General features: G+C 43.6%; 1 protein-coding gene across 2 annotated transcripts; it reads right to left on the bottom strand.

The window, feature by feature from the left end:
* Nucleotides 1–2245: 2245 nt before the first annotated feature.
* On the bottom strand, nt 2246–8115 carry LOC115775914 (uncharacterized). 2 transcript variants are annotated; one of them, XM_030723430.1, is made up of 3 exons: nt 7707–8099; nt 5730–6362; nt 2246–5428 (listed from the first exon to the last, which is right to left on the bottom strand). In XM_030723430.1, exons 2-3 carry the CDS (start codon nt 6217–6219, stop codon nt 4923–4925), a joined length of 996 nt encoding a protein of 331 aa, XP_030579290.1. In that variant the 5' UTR covers nt 6220–6362; nt 7707–8099; the 3' UTR covers nt 2246–4922. The 2 variants fall into 2 exon arrangements, with proteins under 2 accessions (XP_030579290.1, XP_030579289.1); XM_030723429.1 differs by having other exon boundaries at nt 2247–5428; nt 7990–8115.
* Between the last annotated feature and the right edge of the window lie 9979 nt (nt 8116–18094).

Raw genomic sequence — 18094 nt, 5'->3', positions numbered from 1 at the left:
TTCACTTGTGTGTGAGCTCCGGAGCCGCGGGCTGCCTCAAGACCTCACAGTGAGGGAGAGGCAGCAGCCAATCAGAGAAGAGAAGCCCCCCCCATCGCTCGTTTTCAATTTCATTTCCCTTTCTCATTTTAGTTTTGCAGTATTTACAGAAATTCCCGATGAAGCCATGCCCTTTCAAAGGAAAACCAAAATAAAAGATTGTGTTTTTAATAACTGAAACATAACGAAACAAACGTTTGTTTAATAACCTGTCCCGTCAGCTTTTACAGCCAGAATCATGATCTGAAAGCACCGGTGTGCCAGACACATTTTCCCAGATGAGCTCTATAAACGCTCTGTACGCTCCTCTTGTTAGTGTTTTTCTTTTATTTATTGATTAATTTCTATTTTTATTCACATGTGCAATACAGCCATACCAGAGCTGACAGGTAGGGGAAAATACAGCGAGACAGAAAAGGGGAGAAAATAGGAGAAAAATAAAGTGCAGGGCACCAGCAGAAAAACACACTGGGTTAAATGAACGTTTTTAATAACGCCTTTCTCTGGAGAAAGCTGCCTGATGAACACATTTTTCAAACAATGAGTTCACTCATAAATAAGGAAAACTACTAAAACCAAATTAGATGAGGTTTTATATGCAGAGCTGTGCTCATCATTTCATCCTGAAAGTGATTCATGGATTTGGAGGCACTGCAGGGTCTTGTTGGAGTGCTTAAGGTTTGTTTTTAATTTCTCTGCATTTTAATATTCAATATGGGCCTTCTTCTGAGCTGATGAAATGAGTGACGTAAAATAAAAATGTCCTTATTTTTGTTTCTGCTTTGAGCTGCAGCTGCAGAGTAATAATGACGATTCTGGTGCTTCGAAAGTGGTTACATGTTAGCATGCTAACAGCTGAAGGAGGCCAGGAACAGACCCCCGCCCCGCCTGATACATTTAATGGAGTAAACATCTTTCTTCTGGTAATTTCATCATTTAAACAAAAAAAAGTGACATTTTTAGGTTTTTATGGGTTTTGATTATAGTAAAAACACCTTTATTTAAGCATTGCGGAAGTCACAGAAACACAAACAAACAGCATCCACCATTTTGCTTTCAGGCATGAAGCCAGCAGCAGCAGGATAACTGCCATACTAGCTTTTTACACCCCAAACCTGCTTCCCTGTAAGAATAATGAAATGATGTAGCCTGAGTGTTTTATCTCATAATAGATATGCTACTGTTTTTATGTGATAGTGTGTGACATTTATACCTTCAGTTACTTTGCAGTGCCCATCTTTAGCTTTAACAACAATTCAGGTGTTTCCAGTCCTGTTGCCACAGGCATATAAAGTCAGGCACCTAGCCATGCAGGCTGTCTACAAATATTTGTGATAGGACGGGTTGTTCTAAAGAGCTCGCTGAATTCCAGCGTGGTACTTCAATAGGATGCAAGCACAGATCCTGACATTTCTCCCCTGCTAGATATTCCATGATCAAGTGGAAACATTCGGGTACCACTCAGCCATGAAGTGTGACCATGTAAAGTTACAGAGTGCTGAGGCACACAGTGTGTAAAACACTGCAGAGCTCCACATCAGCCTGTGAACCTGCGTGATGGGAGCTTCATGGCCGAGCAGCTCCTTCAAATCATAAACATTTAGAATTTCCATCACTGGTGTTCACAGGCTGAACTGAGACATGGACATTAGCATGCGATAATGAAACTTATAATATGCTGACATATTCGAAGGTTTACTGTCATAGTTTAGCTGTTAGCATACTAATATCTCCCAAGATGGGGAGGGGTGGAGGGGAAATTTAGGAGGCCAAATAATCAGAAGGATTCATCTGTGGGGACGTTACAGACGCTGGAGAGAAAATTCATCTGTCCTCAGTCACTATTAAACAAAAAAAGAGACCAACCTTCCCTGAGCCTTTTGTTTCCATCACACCTGCAGTCTGAACCCTGTGAACCCGGCATCATATTTCATTCCATCTGGACCAACATGCTGACCGACTGACAAACCCACCAACTCAAACTGGAATCCCTCCTTTCAAACTCCATACAACCATAAATATGAAACTACAAACATGAGGCTACCTGGTCTGTCCTGATTAAGTCATATAAGCTTCATTAATGGAAAAGTAAAAAAAAAAAAAAAAAGACCATCAGTGAGACAAAAAGTCCTGTTTAATTCCTCAAACCAGCAGTGACACTTTTATTTGTTTCTGTTTCTAAGTGGGTGACACATAAAAGGAAGCTGCCTTTGTAGAAAAATTAAAAACTTTGGCTTGTATTATTATGTGGAAGTCCAGAATGAGGCCAATCTATTGGATTTCTTTAAAAAAAAGTATGGATGAAATGAAATAAACATGCAAAGCACAATCGCTTTTAAATGACAACTGTATTAAATCCTTTGATGCAGCATTCTCTGGCAAACCCTAGTCTTGGCAATGCTGCTGTGTTCTCTCTTATGAGATAGAGGGGACTATTGTGAGCGTATTCTAATATTACATTTTTATTTATTACTCTTTGGATTACATGGGAACATCAATTAAAAACACATTTTTGCATCAATGAAAGCCTGACTGGAGGCAGAATTGGGAGAACAAGACCTTTAAACTAAACTTCTCTCTGCAGAAAATATGTTATAGTCTAACAAAACAAACTCATTTTCTTTGTTTAGAAGGTTCCTCAGGGTTCCTGTTAGCTTCAAAGAACATAAAGAAACACGAGTCATCCAAAGATGTTAGTCTGTTGTATTTGGCTGATTTTCTCCACATGTCTGAGCAGAGTAATAAGCCCCGGTACAATAACAGCAAATCATCCCAAATCTCATCAACATCCACATGTATTACATAATCCGGGATTAGCGCAGATTTACGTATACGCACTAATCTGGCTTTTCTCCACTTAAATGACTGCATAGAGATCAGTCCCTGTGTGAAACATCCTCAGGCACAAATGAAATATATATGAATCAGTCATCAATGGACTTTTATTCTAACTGGACCTTCTGTGCATTTGGGGCAACTTTGTTCCTCACACTGTAAACTGCAATAAAATACTGGAGCAAATCATCAGGAACTGGTAACCAGTATTAAAGGCAGCCCTGTGAAGGAAAAAGGAGACGGGCTTTATTTTCATGTTTGTTTGGTTTTTACATCCCAAATGACCAAAACCAACCAGCTGCTCTGTTAGTGTTCTGCTTGGGCCCATCAGACAACAGTCATCCATGTTGTGTGAAACTCTGTGCAGCTGTAAGAAAATATGATCTCAGCCTGTCTGTCACAGTCAGCCTGGAGTGTTTGTCTTCACACTGAAGAAGAAAAGTCATGAGGAAGTCGTTTCCTATAAATGTTATTAAAGAATGAATTCACTGGGGACTGTTCAGCTCTGGTGAGTGCAGCAGGATCATATATGTTCATTGTAATGGTGGAACACACCACCCTATAGAAAGGTGTGGCTCATTTGGATGTTTTTAAGAAGCTCTACAGCAAACAAGAATAAGATACATGAGGCTTCAAACAGACAGTACTCGTTAGGTAGGACAGGTTTGTTGGTGTTGGCAGCTTGTGTTTCATTGGATTCATTTACAGTAAGGAAGATATCATCAGTGTTCCTGTGGTTGGGTTTTCCCAGCCGAGCCAGTATTGATTACAATCTAGTCCCTGCATGTCAAAAGGACGTGGGGTTTTTTTTCCACTTTTAACTTGTTCACACCCCTTCAGTGTAGCCAATGGTGAACGACCAAGTGAAAATTTCCAGCTTGTTTATTGAGGTAAGAATGAGCACGGAGCCTGCCGCAGCCTGGAGGTTTAACAAAAAGCTCCAGTGAGTGTGAAAAAAGCACCGGGTGTTGCAGGAAGGCAACACAGCCATCACAGCGAAGGACTACACTGCTGTAGTTCATCTGATCATTAGACGCCTGCAGCATCATAACTGCACTAAAGGTCTCAGTGAGGGGAACATCCAGACTGACGTGCCGGCTATGAAACAGTGAAGACGGGCATCAGGAATTTACAGTAAACTGTAGCAGCAGGTCACTGCCCAGCATCCTGCTAATGAACAGCAGGGTCGAACTGAGTCGACACCGAAGGAATCAAACCTGTGACTTTCACATCATTGACTTTAGCTTGTTGCTGTCACCTGTTCCAGCTGTGGACTACACTGCACATTTGCAACTTATTGCAGAGTTATTGCAAAAGATGTGACTTAATTATTCTTCTGTTTATCATTTTCATCTGTATTAGAAAAAGGAACCACTTTAATGCCGTATATGGAAATACCTTCTTGAAAACATCAATAATTTAATATCAAAATATGTATAAAATCCTACACATTAATTTAAATACATTTTGCTTTGTTGTTTCAAGGGTTTGTTCACATTGTTTCAAGTGGTTAATTGACATTAAGAAAAACAGCTTTTTGGTATGAATATTTAAGCTCTGATCGAGACATCAGGGTTCGATCCACTGAACCCAAACACTGAGCCTACTGAGCCCCCAACCCTGAAGCAAGATCACTGGTGAAAACAGGTTTCAGTGGAAAACACAAACTGGCTGAAAATATACACTTTTAATTTCTGTGAAAGTGCATTAAAGCAACTCTGTAACATTTGGTGAAATTCACTGACACCACAGAAATCCCCCAACAAACGTGACAGCAAAAAAAGAAGAAATTCCTCTTTATACTGGAACCGTAATTTCCTCTTTTTGGATTTCTGAGCTCTTAAATGTCAGTTAACAATCATCTTCTTCTCACACACTTCCTGCTTTTCGAGGATCTCTTTGTGTATTTGGTTCAACTAAAATCTCCCTCCAAAACGCTCAGGATTCAGGCCTAAGCCTAGCTGACCTGTCTGTGGCAGCTGGCATCATTAATAGTGTTATTTGTTTCCACCTGAGAAGGACCCTCTGGGTCAGCCACTGTAAAACTCCTAACTTCTATCTTTGCTCATAGTATGATTTGAACCGGCCTGTCCCTCTGATAAAGTCCGGCTGCCTCCACATCTACACCCCTGCTGTTGGCTAAGCTTGGTGAGGAGCTCCAGGACTCTAATCTCGTGCTCCATGCGAGCTTTCTCCCTCCTCTCCTCCCTCTCAGCCGTCTCCCTTTGCCGGCGCTCCTCCCTTTGCAGCCACTGGGCCAGGAGCTCCTGGTGCCATCGGCCGTGCTCCTGCCTCTGACTCTCCAGCTGCACCAGCAGACTTCGGGTCTCTGACACTAGCTGCTGGAAGCACTCTGACAGGTGCTTGAGGACAGGTTCCAGGCAGGAGGACTCAGGTTGATAGTGGGCAGAAGTAGTGAGGGTGTTGGGGCTTATATCTGGAGGTGCTGGGAGAGGAGAAGCAGTGGACTGGGTAAGAGTAGGAGCAGGAGGAGCACGTAAAGGTGATACCACATGTGGAGAAGGAGTGCTTGAGTTGTTTTCCACCGTTGTACCTGTGAAACAGGATATAAAACAGTTATAGTTTTATGGTGTTACTACTGACAGGATGAATGCTGACACTGAATTAATTAATGGGCCACAAATAATTTGATTAAAGTTGGGATGCACTTGCGCATTTTTTCTGCATCATCATCAATATCATTATTGCAAATTTTCTTAAAACATTGGGATGTGATTTTGAGGCTATATCGCCCAACCCTGATGTAGCTTTCAGTGAATTTTCAAGATAAAAACATCCCTAAAATAAGATCATCTGGTCTTATTTTACATTGTTATTTTTGTAATAGCACGTACCATTAATTTCTGGATGGATGGCTGTTTCCAGGTAAACTTCGTGATGTCTGTCCTTTGGGTGTTGTGAGAATCCCGTGTCGCTGTATTCAAACTCATCCATTGACTCTTCTCTGTGCTCTACCTTCACCTCAGAGTCCAGCTGACAGCCTGCTCTCTCCTCCAAAGAGCTCAGATGTTGTCTTCCCAAAGAGCCAAAATGGTGTCCACTTATATCTGCACTGGAATTTAAATCTGTTGTAACACTCCTTGTCCCATCAGCAGAGTCAAGGTGGCACTCTGACATCCGATGGTGTGAAACAAAACGAGGCCCTCCATCCCCTCCCGCCGACCTTCGGCCCAGCACCGCATCCATCTCGGCAAAGTATTTAAAAGTGCACGGCTGCGAGCTGTCCATGCTCCTCTGCAGTTTGGCTCTAACATAGTTGGCCTTCAGAGTTTTCACCCGAAGCCGGCACTGGTGTGGACTCCGAGAGAAACCCATTTCACTCATGCGAGCTGAGAGGTGTTTGAAGACGTGCCGGTTGCGGAGGTTTTCTGCCAAAGTCTTCTGGACTCGCTCGTCACTCCAGGCGCAGAGAAGCACCTGAGTTTCCTCCGCCGTCCAGTTAACTGAGCGCTCTGCCTCTCGTTTCCCTGTACATGCACAATACAGCTTCATCTTCTGATTATGGATCATAAACACTTTTATGAAACACAGTATGCAAATACAGCTTATTAGGTGCATGCAGCAAATATTAAAGTGCATTTTTTTAATACTGACTGAATATGATGAAAAAATATGAGCGATGGCAATTAATATACAACACCACCACAACCTAGCAGAGGGCCTGTGCACCAAAGAGTGATACAGACATGTTCAGGCTCTCGGCGCACTGCTGCTGTTAGAAGCATCCCGGCCTCAGGATAATACAGTTTGGTGTATGTGCCCTCTGACTTGAATCTAAGGATGCACTGATCTGACATTTGGATGAGAAGCAGTTTGGTCCTGACCCAAAAAGCTGGATCAAATGACAATGGGCTGACCTACTCTATCATTATATTGATACCTGGTTACTACGCTGTCAGCAGCAGTGCACTGGTTGCTAGGAGAACAGCTAACATAGCACGGAGGAAGCTAAAAGAAAAGAATCAGCAGTTTGATGCTTTCACACCACCTACGCCAACACCTTTAATTTGTATGTTTATGGTCAACTGAAACAGTAACATGGTGTCATTGACACGATTAATGCCATTTTAGTTCAGCTGTCTCTGTCTGCTCCACTCCGTGTGTGAGGAGATGCACGCGCAGTGAGGCTGAGAGCAGAGAAACGAGAGACTGCTGTACATGACAGCTGCATGAAGGTAGGACTCACACTAAAATCAAGAAATACTACTTCAAGCAAATTAGACAAATAATACTCACTTTTTACATTTTTTAGATTTATTATCTTGTTTCCATTGTCAGTAAATATTGTACAAATAAATACAGTTCAGTAAATTTATATTCTTGACTGTATTTATTCATCCTTTTTCATGTAAAGTTTTGACAGCAGTGTTTAAGTTAAGCTTGATTTCATACTGGTATCACATCAGTATCAGTACCAGCAGATACCCAAAGCCAAGGCGTCAAATCAGTCCAAATCTGAAAACCTTATAAACTGGCACCAGAGTGTTTATTTCTGTGACTTCAAATGAGTCAGGGGCCGGGCATCTTTGAGACGTTTGTAACTGCACTATGAATGCAGAGATTAGATCATAGTAACACGGGGCTGAAGACAATTAGTCCTTATCCACTAAGTTTCCATCTAGAGTCTGACAGTTTAAAGCCGCTCTGCACGGATCTGATGGCGCGTTTAACATTTTCCTCTCCTTTAACTTCCTCTGGCTGATGCCTAAATAAGCAGCAAAATGAAAGCACACCAAACGGTTCAATTTCTGTTAATAACAAAGTGTGGGTGCCTTGCAGCAGAAAGGATCAGAATATGCCAACATACGTACCGAGTGGCTGCCATAATAAAGGATTATGCTGGTAATCGGAAACTGAAATTCACATCCATGTTTGCAGCCACACAGAAAGCTGCGACCTGAAGCTCTGACTGTTAGCAAACATGCTTGTGACACATGCAGAATGAGTGCAGCTTGATAGCACTGACAGACACTGGCTAAGACTCAGCTGTTACAGACATGTGCAGCTAACAGCTAACTGACCTACACCTCACTCTGTGCGGCTCTGTACTTCCTGTGAAGCAGTGAAGGTGCCGCCAGCTTCGCACAGTCTTACTTTTTGTTGTTGACACGGAGCTGGTCGAGATGATCATCGGAGGATTCATTGCGACGAGCCGCTCCAAATGTAAACACGAAAACACACGCAGCGACACTTCTCTTCCGGTCGACGGTGTTCAGTGCGTGACGGCATGCCGTGACGTAGAGCAAATTTATCTTGGAAAAAAATGATGACGGAAAATTTGGGTTTTTTAAATTTTGTTTAATTTTTTATTCTAGTTGCCGTTTAAAATTTTATTTTAATTAAAAAAAAAAAACCTACACTGCAAAATGTACAAATTAGCTGTAACCTTGCAGCACCACCCACTTTGTTCTTGCTCCGCCTTTTGTCTGAACTTCATTATTTTATATCTATAACAAGCTTAATGAAGTGCCTTTAAAGACATCAAATAGATTTTATCCAGTGAAACATGTACTGGAAGGCTTCAAAATGGATATTAGTAAGTGTGAGTTATGTGAACTATGTTGGGATAAATATATTTGCTGTAATATTTTGGTCATGAGTCCTGCGACAGACTGGTGACCTGTCCAGGATGTACCCTGCATTTCACCCTATAACAGCTGGAATAGGCTCCAACCCCCTGCAACCCTGAACTGGATAAGCGGAAGAAAATGGATGGATCTATAAAACAGTATTATGAACACTCAAATTTGCAGTTTTGAAGAAATTAAAGATGCAACAATGAACATAGGAAATTTTTTTATGTTAAAAATTTCTGAATCAGTGTAGAAAATATGTTTGATATGATATGTGGGATTATGATTAATTTACAAAAAGAGGTGTCACACTTCACCGTTAGAAAAATGCCATGGAAAAAAGTCACACATTTATTTGAAATAGTACTTTATATGACCATCTTTATGTCTATGAATGCAATCCAAAGTTCAAATATGAAATGAGACTTTTAAACACTCCTCCGTGAATCGCCACCTTGTCATGGTGGAGGGGTTTGTGTGTCCCAGTGATCCCAGGAGCTATGTTGTCTGGGGGCTTTGTTGTCTGGTAGGGTCTCCCATGGCAAATTGGTCCTGTGGGCCAGACAAAGAGCAATTCAGAAAACCCCTATGGAAGCGTCACCAAGGGAACTGTTTACCCTGCCCAGGATAGGGTTACCGGGGCCCCACCCTGGAGCCAGGCCTGGGTCCTGCACATGCTTATGCGCCGAATGACAGTTCAGAGTACCCAACCTTCTTGGAGTCGCTGGGTGGGGTGCTCAAGGGTGCTCCATCTGCTGAATCCATTGTCCTGCTGAGAGACTTCAATGCTCACATGGGCAATGACAATGAGACCTGGAGGGGCATGATTGGGAGGAACGGCCTGCCCAATCTGAACCCAAATGGTGTTTTGTTCTTGGACTTCTGTGCAAACCACAGTTTGTCCATAACGAACACCATGTTCGAACATAAGGATGTCCATAAGTGCATGTGGCACCAGGAAACTCGAGGTTTATAATCGATTTTGTAATCATATCACCAGATCTGCGGCCGTATGTTCTGGACAATCGGGTGAAGAAAGGAGCTGAGCTGTCAACTGATCACCACGTGGTTGTGAGTTGGATCAGTAGGTGCGGGAGGACAGACCCGGCGCACCACAGAATGCTGGACCAGCTCTTCATCCTCTCAAGGATATTTGAGTGTACGTGGGAGTTTGCCCATCCAGTCTACATGTGTTTTGTGGACTTGGACAAGGCATTCGACTGCATCCCTCGGGGTATCATGTGGGAGGTCCTGTGGGATTATGGTGTGTGTGGCCCATTGCTGCAGGTCATTCAGTCCCTGTAGAACCACAGCAAGAGCTTGGTCTGTATAGCCAGCAATAAGTTGGATTCGCTTCCTGTGGGTGTTGGACTTCGCCGGGGTTGCCCTTTGTCACCGATTCTGTTCATAATTTTTATGGACAGAATTTCTAGATGTAGCCAAGTGGCAGAAGGCTTTTGCCTTGGGGGTCTCAGAATCTCATCTCTGCTCTTTGTAGATGATGCAGTCCTGTTGGCTTCATCAGGTGGTGGCCTCCAGCTTGCAGTGGAACAGTTCACAGCCATGTGTGAAGCATCTGGCATGAGAATTAGCACCTCTAAGTCTGAGGCCATGGTCCTCAGCCAGAAAAGGGTGGAGTGCCCACTCCGGCTCAGGGACGGGTTGCTGTCACAGGTTGAGGAGTTCAAGTATCTCGGGATCTTGTTCATGAGTGACGGGACAAGGGAACGGGAGACTGACAGAACGATCGGGGCTGCATCTGCAGTGATGCAGACTCTGCACCGGTCTGTCATGGTAAAGAGGAAGCTGAGCGTAAAAGCAAAGCTGTCGACTTATCGGTCAATCTAGGTCCCTACCCTCACCTATGGTCGCGAGCTTTGGGTAGTGACCTAAAGAATGAGATCACAAATACAAGCGGCAGAAATGAGCTTCCTCTGAAGGGTGGCTGGCCTCTGCCTTAGAAATAGGGTGAGGAGTGCAGCCATTCAGGAGGGGATGAAAGTACAAGCTGCTGCTCCTCTACATTGAAAAGAGTCAGTTGAGGTGGTTCAGGCATCTGACTAAGATGCTTCCTGAGCACCTGTTGGGTGAGGTGTTCTGGGCATGTCCTACTGGGAGGAGGGCAGAACCAGGACACGCTGGGGAGATTATATCTCTCGGCTGGCCAAGGAACTCCTTGGGGTCCCCCCGGATCAGCTGGTAGAGGTGGCTGGGGAGAGGGAGGTCTGGGCTTCTCTGCTTAGGCTGCTGCCCCCGCGACCTGACCCTGGATAAGCGGAAGAAAATGGATGGATGGACTTTGAAACACAAAAACTAACAAATTAAAAAGCCACCAAGGCTGTTTCTGAATTTATGACATGTAGCCTATTTTTATATTTGATTTAATTTTGTATATTTATGTACCCCTTTTTTCTGTCTTCTTTTTAAAGCTTATTATTTTCTTATTATTTATTGTTCTTTCTTGTATTCCTCACATTGCCTGGGACTCAAAAAAAGGAAAACATTAATAAAAACAATGGAAACAAAAGTATGTGTGTTTGTATGTATGTATGCATTAGAATTTAGCTACAGAAATGTAACCACCCTGACTGGAAACTCTGGTTGCACACTGTTGTATATCTCCTTTGAAATTATAACATGAGATTGTTACTGTAACATCCCATATTCATTCATTTTAATAATGCAGTATAATCCATATACCATGGAATGCATTGTACAATATTTATACCAAGAAGCACTGAGGAATTCTTGTTTTACTCATTAACCCTCAAACCTATGAAATGTTAGTTTTCTGTACATTATCCAATATGATTATTATAAGCATTCATATGCAGATTTTTTAAAAACGCATTCTAGATAAAGGAAATAATGCAATATGTAAATTATACCAACACTGCTGTATGTTAGCAATGCTTAGGCCAAAACCACCACCAGTGCTTAAAATAACAAAATAACAACAATATGGCTGATAGTAGAAATGCAGATAGCCTTTTAACACTCATTTCTCCTTTTGTGTCAGGGAAGAGATTGTCATCATATAACTGAACATTTTTAGTCTTTGGGACACGTGACAATACATTCTGATACACATAGGACCTTGGGGGGCAAGCATGTTACCTTGGGGATGATGAGAGGGGGCTGCTGAGGTGGCCCCACTCTGGTCCTGTCTACTGTCAGCACCCCAATTTTAATGGAACTTTAGACATTAAGGGTTTTAAGGGGTGGTGTGGTCAAGCGCTGACAACCAGCAGTTGGATGCTTGAGGCACAGCTGTCCCCTTTTAACTGCATCCTATACATTTCATGCATTCACAAACATGAAGACATACACTTCAACATTTATAATTTGGGTGAGGGTGGGGTGGGCCATCCCACACCCAGGTTTCCTGCACCTCGCCCGGGGTGGGAATCGAGTGGTGGTTTGGGTGCCAGGCTGGCTGCGTCCTGGGGTCAGTGTTGGCCCGGGGGGGAAGGGTCTACTTGCCCCGGCTTCAGAGGGTGGGTAGATGTGGATGAATGTGTATCTTTGTGCATTTGTCACAGTCCTCGTGGGTGTATTTGGGTGAGTGAATGCGTGTAGGTAGGGATGTGTGTGTATATGTGTGCACATATGTGGGTGGGTGTGTGTGCGCATGAGCATATGTGGGTGTGTGTGTGCATGTGTGTGTGCATATGTGTGTGCATGGCTGGACCTGAGTCTGGGCCTTCTTGTGCCTTGCCTCCCGGCTGCTTCTCGTTGGTCGCTCCTGCGTCCCCCACCTCCCCGGGATGTGGGCACCTTGGGGTTTCTGGGGCCCTGCCGCCAGCCTGCATGGGGGCTGGCCTCTGGGGGGGCTGGTATCCTGTTGCCTTGAATTCCCTGGGGCCCTTGCTCTTCAACTGGAGGGGCTCCGTCTGGGACCTCCCTCTCCCCTCTGCTGGGATGGGCATGCGGTTGTCGCTGGAATGTGCGGCCATGGGTTTTTGTGGCTCTTGATGGGCCGTGGATGGCTCGGATTTCCTGGGTCCCTCTCTGCCTGCCTCTAGCTCCTTGTGGGTGGAGCAGTGGCTTTCCACCCTCGTTGGTAAGTGCATTTCATGACATAGACACAGACACTAACGCAATCACAGCATAACGAAATTGTTGTTCTTATACAGCCATGCTTCATTTTGTTGTGCCTTTTCCGCATAGTTATTTTTCCAGGCATTGCTTGTTTTGTTTTTTGGTATGTTGTCTTTTTTTTTTTCTTTTGTAGTTGCAGCATTTGAATTGTTTTGGTTAGTTTAGTGGTGCTCTGTCCTCTTTTTCTGTCTTCTCCCCTTTCTCTCTCTCCTTTTTTTTTTCTTTTTTCCTCAGCCTGTCAGCTGGAATTACATGTATATTTACACAAATAAATAAATAAAAACACAAACATTAACAAGAAAAGCTTATAGTGACTCTATAGAGCTTATCTTGGAAGAACAAATATGTTTGCCACAACAGTGCATTCAGATCACGATTCTGCACACTGCCAGACATGACAGGCTTTTAAAAAAGACAAAAAACCTCGAACTTTTAGCCATTTAGTGACGCAGCTCTCCTGGATAATATCAGAAAATCTGCTATAGATAATAAAAAAAAAAAAAAATAAAAAATTTAAAAAAAATTAAAAAAAAAAATTAAAAAAAAAAAAAAAAAAAAAGAAAATCTGCTATACAGCCTGCCTTATTTTCAAGTAATTGCAGTAAGATAGCAGGTGTGCTCAGCGAACGTACTCTGTTGAAATCAAGTTTAAAGCCAACACATACAAAGAAAATAAGCTGTTTTTGAAAAAATAAACACGAGGGTGGTGTGGATAAAACAGTGGTTGTTGAGGCACATGACAGATACCAAGCTAATGTTCAGATAGACAACAGCACTGCAACCACCTCATTCATTTAAAGAAGACAGAAGTTAGCACAATGGGGTGCCAAGGCAGAGACCCCAGGCTAAAGGATGCAGTGGCAAAATGTTAACCTCCTTCAGCCTGTTTTACAAATATTCTCTTCTGTGGTTTTCAAGCTGAATAATGCAAACATGTGCTCCAGGCCTTTCATTTGGTATACATGACACGGTGGTGTGAGTGAACATGGTTCAACCTTTGCCCCAACACAATCCCATTTCATGTGACAGGATATCAAATACATGCAAGCACACATTCCCCTGCAATGTAAACATATATTCTGCAACTCACTGTGAAACTGTATCATTCAGACTGCAGTGCTTCCTGTAAAATATGCCCCTACCAGGCATTCATTTTTTATGCAGCGCTAATTTTGGTCTGAATGCTTATTCAGGTCATGTTCCTCTAGCATGGAAACACTTAAAATGCACCTCTTTTAAGAGGTTTCCCTGCACCATCACCCTTACTGACAAATCGAATAATACACACAAAAGTAACTAAGATTAGAAAAACCAAGATGATATCTCAGTCTGGAGCAAACTGCAGTTTTCTCACACGTTGTCTGCAGTTGTTAAAATGTGCAGCTCCACTAATGCAGTTTCTTTTTGCTTTTCCAGTTACTTTAAGCACTGAGTACAATGGACACTGAGAACTGTGGACAATGCCAGGAGAACCAAGGTGAGAAATACTCTTCCCCTCAGGTGAGTGCGCAGCCAATGTAGAGCATGCAGAAAGCAGAACTCGGTACCTGTGAACATGCAGGACATTGGTGCAACTGGCCATCGCAAAGACTTTGCAGTGGGGAACTGACGGGTTAGCATCCAAGCATTTTGCTGTGACCTGCGTCAGTGTTGGTTAATGCCAATAAAAGTTCAGGGCTGTGGCTCTTATATATGAAAACAAGTCAGGATTACAAGAATCTGACAACTACAGAAGGTGAACTAAACACTTATACTGAGTCACACCTGTATTGATTTATGCACATATATGATCAGATCACCCAAGAGGTATTTTGTTACTAAGTGTGAACCTGCCCCCAGCAATCGCAAACACATCTCTGCTTTGTATAAGAAGAGGGAATCGTTCAGAGGAAACAGCTCCAAAAGGCTGAAAGGTGTTAATGGGATGTCTTATGCATTCCCAGGATGTCTATTGAAAACATTAAGATCTCTGGTGTTCTCACTGGTTATAACCTCTCCTTCAACACAACAATTTCAGGTGGGGGAGGTGGAGCACTAAAGATCTGTTGATGCATATTCTGCCTGCAGGACTGTTTGCATGTTGAGCTTTCAGCCTTTGTTCTGTTATAAAGTGGAATGACTTTGTAGTTTGCTATTTACACTTATAGCACACTTTCTTCTGGCTACGCCTTTTAAAGCTGAATCTATGTAGTGTCTATGACAGATTCAGATCTGGAGACAAGGAGGAACTGAGGAGAGTGCAAAAGGATGTAAAATACAAGATCCGGAGAGGCAAAGAGACCTTCAGGAGGAAGATGGAGGAACAGCTCCAACATAACAAAGTCCGAGAAGTCTGGAGAAACATGAAAAAAATCTCTGGCCACTTTGAGGACAATGGAGGAGCCACAGTGTCTGCTGACCGGGGGTGGGCTAACAACTTGAATCTGTTTTTCAATAGATTTGACTCTGGGTCGTTGACCACCTCCCCCACCCCTCAGCTCCCATCTGCCCCCTTCCCTATGCTGACCCCCCTCTCTCCTGGTGCAATGCCATCATTGCCTGCGCTCTCCTCACCCTCACCCACAGCGGAGCCAGCCCCATCACCCACCCAAACCCAGCCTCACATCCACTTCACATCTGATCAGGTGAGAAGTCAGCTCAGGAAGACGAAGATCAGGAAGGCAGCGGGTCCAGATGGAATCAGCTCCAGACTGCTCAGGGACTGTGCAGACCAGCTCTGTCAGGTGGTCCTGCACATCTTCACCCTGAGCCTGAATCTGGAGAGGGTTCCTGAACTGTGGAAGACTTCCTGCATAGTTCCAGTGCCAAAGATCGCACAGCCCAGGGAGTCCAACCACTACAGACCTGTGGCCCTGACTTCTCACCTGATGAAGACCATGGAGAGGCTCATCCTTCATCACCTCCGCCCACTGGTGAGCTCAGCGCTGGACCCCCTGCAGTTCGCCTACCAGCCCGGCATCGGGGTGGACGATGCCGTCATCTACCTGCTGCACAGATCCCTCTCTCACCTAGAGCAGGCAGGGAACACTGTGAGGGTCATGTTCTTTGAATTCTCCAGTGCTTTCAACACCATCCAGCCTGCACTGTTGAGAGGGAAGATGGAGGGAGCCGGAGTGGACAGTCAGCTGACGGCATGGATCATCAACTACCTCACCAACAGACCACAGTATGTGAGGTGCCATGACTGTATGTCTGATGTAGTAGTCTGCAGCACGGGGGCACCACAGGGCACGGTCCTCTCACCCTTTCTGTTCAGTCTGTACACCTCAGACTTCAGGTACAACTCGGACCACTGCCACCTACAGAAGTTCTCAGATGATACGGCCATCATCGGATGTGTATCAGATGGGAACGACCAGGAATACAGGGGGGTCATCAGTGACTTTGTCGGCTGGTGTGAGAACAACGCACTGCAAATCAAAGCCAGCAAGACGAAGGAGATGATCATAGACTTCAGGAGGAAGCCACCCCCTACAGCACCGGTGAACATCCAGGGAAAGGACATTGAGACAGTGGTCTCCTACAAGTACCTGGGTGTTCATCTCAATAACAAGCTGGACTGGAGTACAAACACAGACGTCCTGTATAAGAAGGGCCAGAGTCGACTCCACCTGCTGAGGAGACTGAGGTCGTTTGGTGTCTGCAGGACTCTGTTAAAGACCTTTTATGACTCAGTGGTAGCATCTGCCCTTTTCTACGCAGTGGCCTGCTGGGGGGGTGGATGCACCGAAAGGGACAGGAGCAGGATCGACAAACTGGTGCGGAGGTCTAGCTCTGTGCTGGGATGTCCTCTGGAGTCTGTGATGGTGGTGGGTGAGAGGAGGATGTTAGCAAAGCTGACATGCATCATGAACCCCCATCACCCTCTGCATGAGACCGTGGGTGAGCTGAGCAGCTCCTTCAGTCAGAGACTGAAACATCCTCGCTGCAGGAAGGAGCGCTGTCGCAGGTCATTCATCCCAACAGCAGTTAGACTGTACAACACATCATAATGTCTTGAGTCACTTTGGACACTTTACCTCCTCTGCATCACTTATCCATACAGTCAGATACATTTTATTTATTACACTCACCGATATAATGCATACCGTGTATGCTGTGTACCTTACCGGCTACAAATGTATATAATATTTTGATATCTGTATATAGTGTTTTGACGTGTGTGTATATGTGTGTATATGTAAATGTGGGTATTGACACTGATATATATATTTATGTATATAGTGCTTATGTATATGTGTATAGATTTTTGCTATTTTATTTTATTCTATTCTATTTTAGTTTTTAGTTTAGTTATTTGTTCTTACTCATCCTTTTCATTTTTTCTCTGTATTGAGCTGCTGTAATGCACAAATTTCCCCGTCGTGGGATCATTAAAGTTTTATCTTATCTTATCTTACATAGCCTACATAACTGGCCAATGCTCTTGCCAGCAATTACTCCTGAACCTTCCTTGTTCTACAATTTCACTCCCAAAACACTAGTTGGCGGTGGGATTTCCTTCTTTGAGTTGATCCATTCTCTTCCAGTTGAATTATAAAATGGTTACTGAAGTAAAAGTATCCAGAAATGCACTACTAAACCTGCTGATCGTAGTCACTGTGGGCTAGCCTAGCTTAGTACTAGTTTAGCTTTACTTGTAACTTTCTAGTCTTGTGTTCTCTTTCTTTTCTCTTAAATTTCAGACATGAGCTGTTAGAGGTGTAATTTTTTTTGCATGGAGGATTGTTGTTTCCTCATACTTTCGTCACACTTTGTCCAATTATACCAGACCGTATTCAAACTTTGCAAGCAGTGTTAAATCATGTTTCAGTGCCCAAACCACAAAACGCCCGAGATCATAGAATAAAGTTGGATTTTCACTTTTCCATGTTTCCCAGAAACCAAACTGAGCCAAATTTTCCCTGCCCCATCAGTAAAATATTTCTCATCACAAGGAAGAAAGAAGAAAAGACCTTTTTTCCCCTTAAAATACCCAAAAGAAAATTCTATTGTCATAAAGCAAAAAGGGCTTTACAATTGAGAAGGGGCATTCCACCAACAAACATCCACCCACTGTGTCAGGAACATTTTAAAATTTGCATCACATGAATCAAGTTTCAGATTTAAAGCTAAAGATGACCTTTTTTCCTACAGAAACTCTGTGCTGCGGGGGTGGGACAGGCGTAATAAAACCAGAATGACACTGTCACCCAGTTCTGTTTTTAGAGCTAAATGTTGCTTACACAGCTGATAATGGCACAGACGTTCTTCCTCTTTTGACAGAGCGTACATACCCTGTAGTAGGAGCTAACGAACCAAACTGGGATACTTCCTACTTCTTGTGCTGCTGACCACAGAAAAAGGGGGACTTCCTCTGAGAGTTATAAGAACTCAGGAAAAATTCCCGCGGTCTGAAAATGCTGATTGAGTTTTGTGTGTGGCCTTCCCAGGTTTCATTCCAGGTAAATCACAATGAAAAATACAGTGGTGGCTTTTGTGTTGTTATAATAAAAAAACGTGTTCACAAATAACACAAAACAATA

The sequence above is a fragment of the Archocentrus centrarchus genome, unplaced genomic scaffold (assembly GCF_007364275.1).
Source record: "Archocentrus centrarchus isolate MPI-CPG fArcCen1 unplaced genomic scaffold, fArcCen1 scaffold_26_ctg1, whole genome shotgun sequence".
Taxonomy (NCBI): Eukaryota; Metazoa; Chordata; class Actinopteri; order Cichliformes; family Cichlidae; genus Archocentrus; species Archocentrus centrarchus.
Note: the sequence above shows the minus strand (reverse complement) of the source record. Positions and strands in the feature narration are given on the sequence as shown.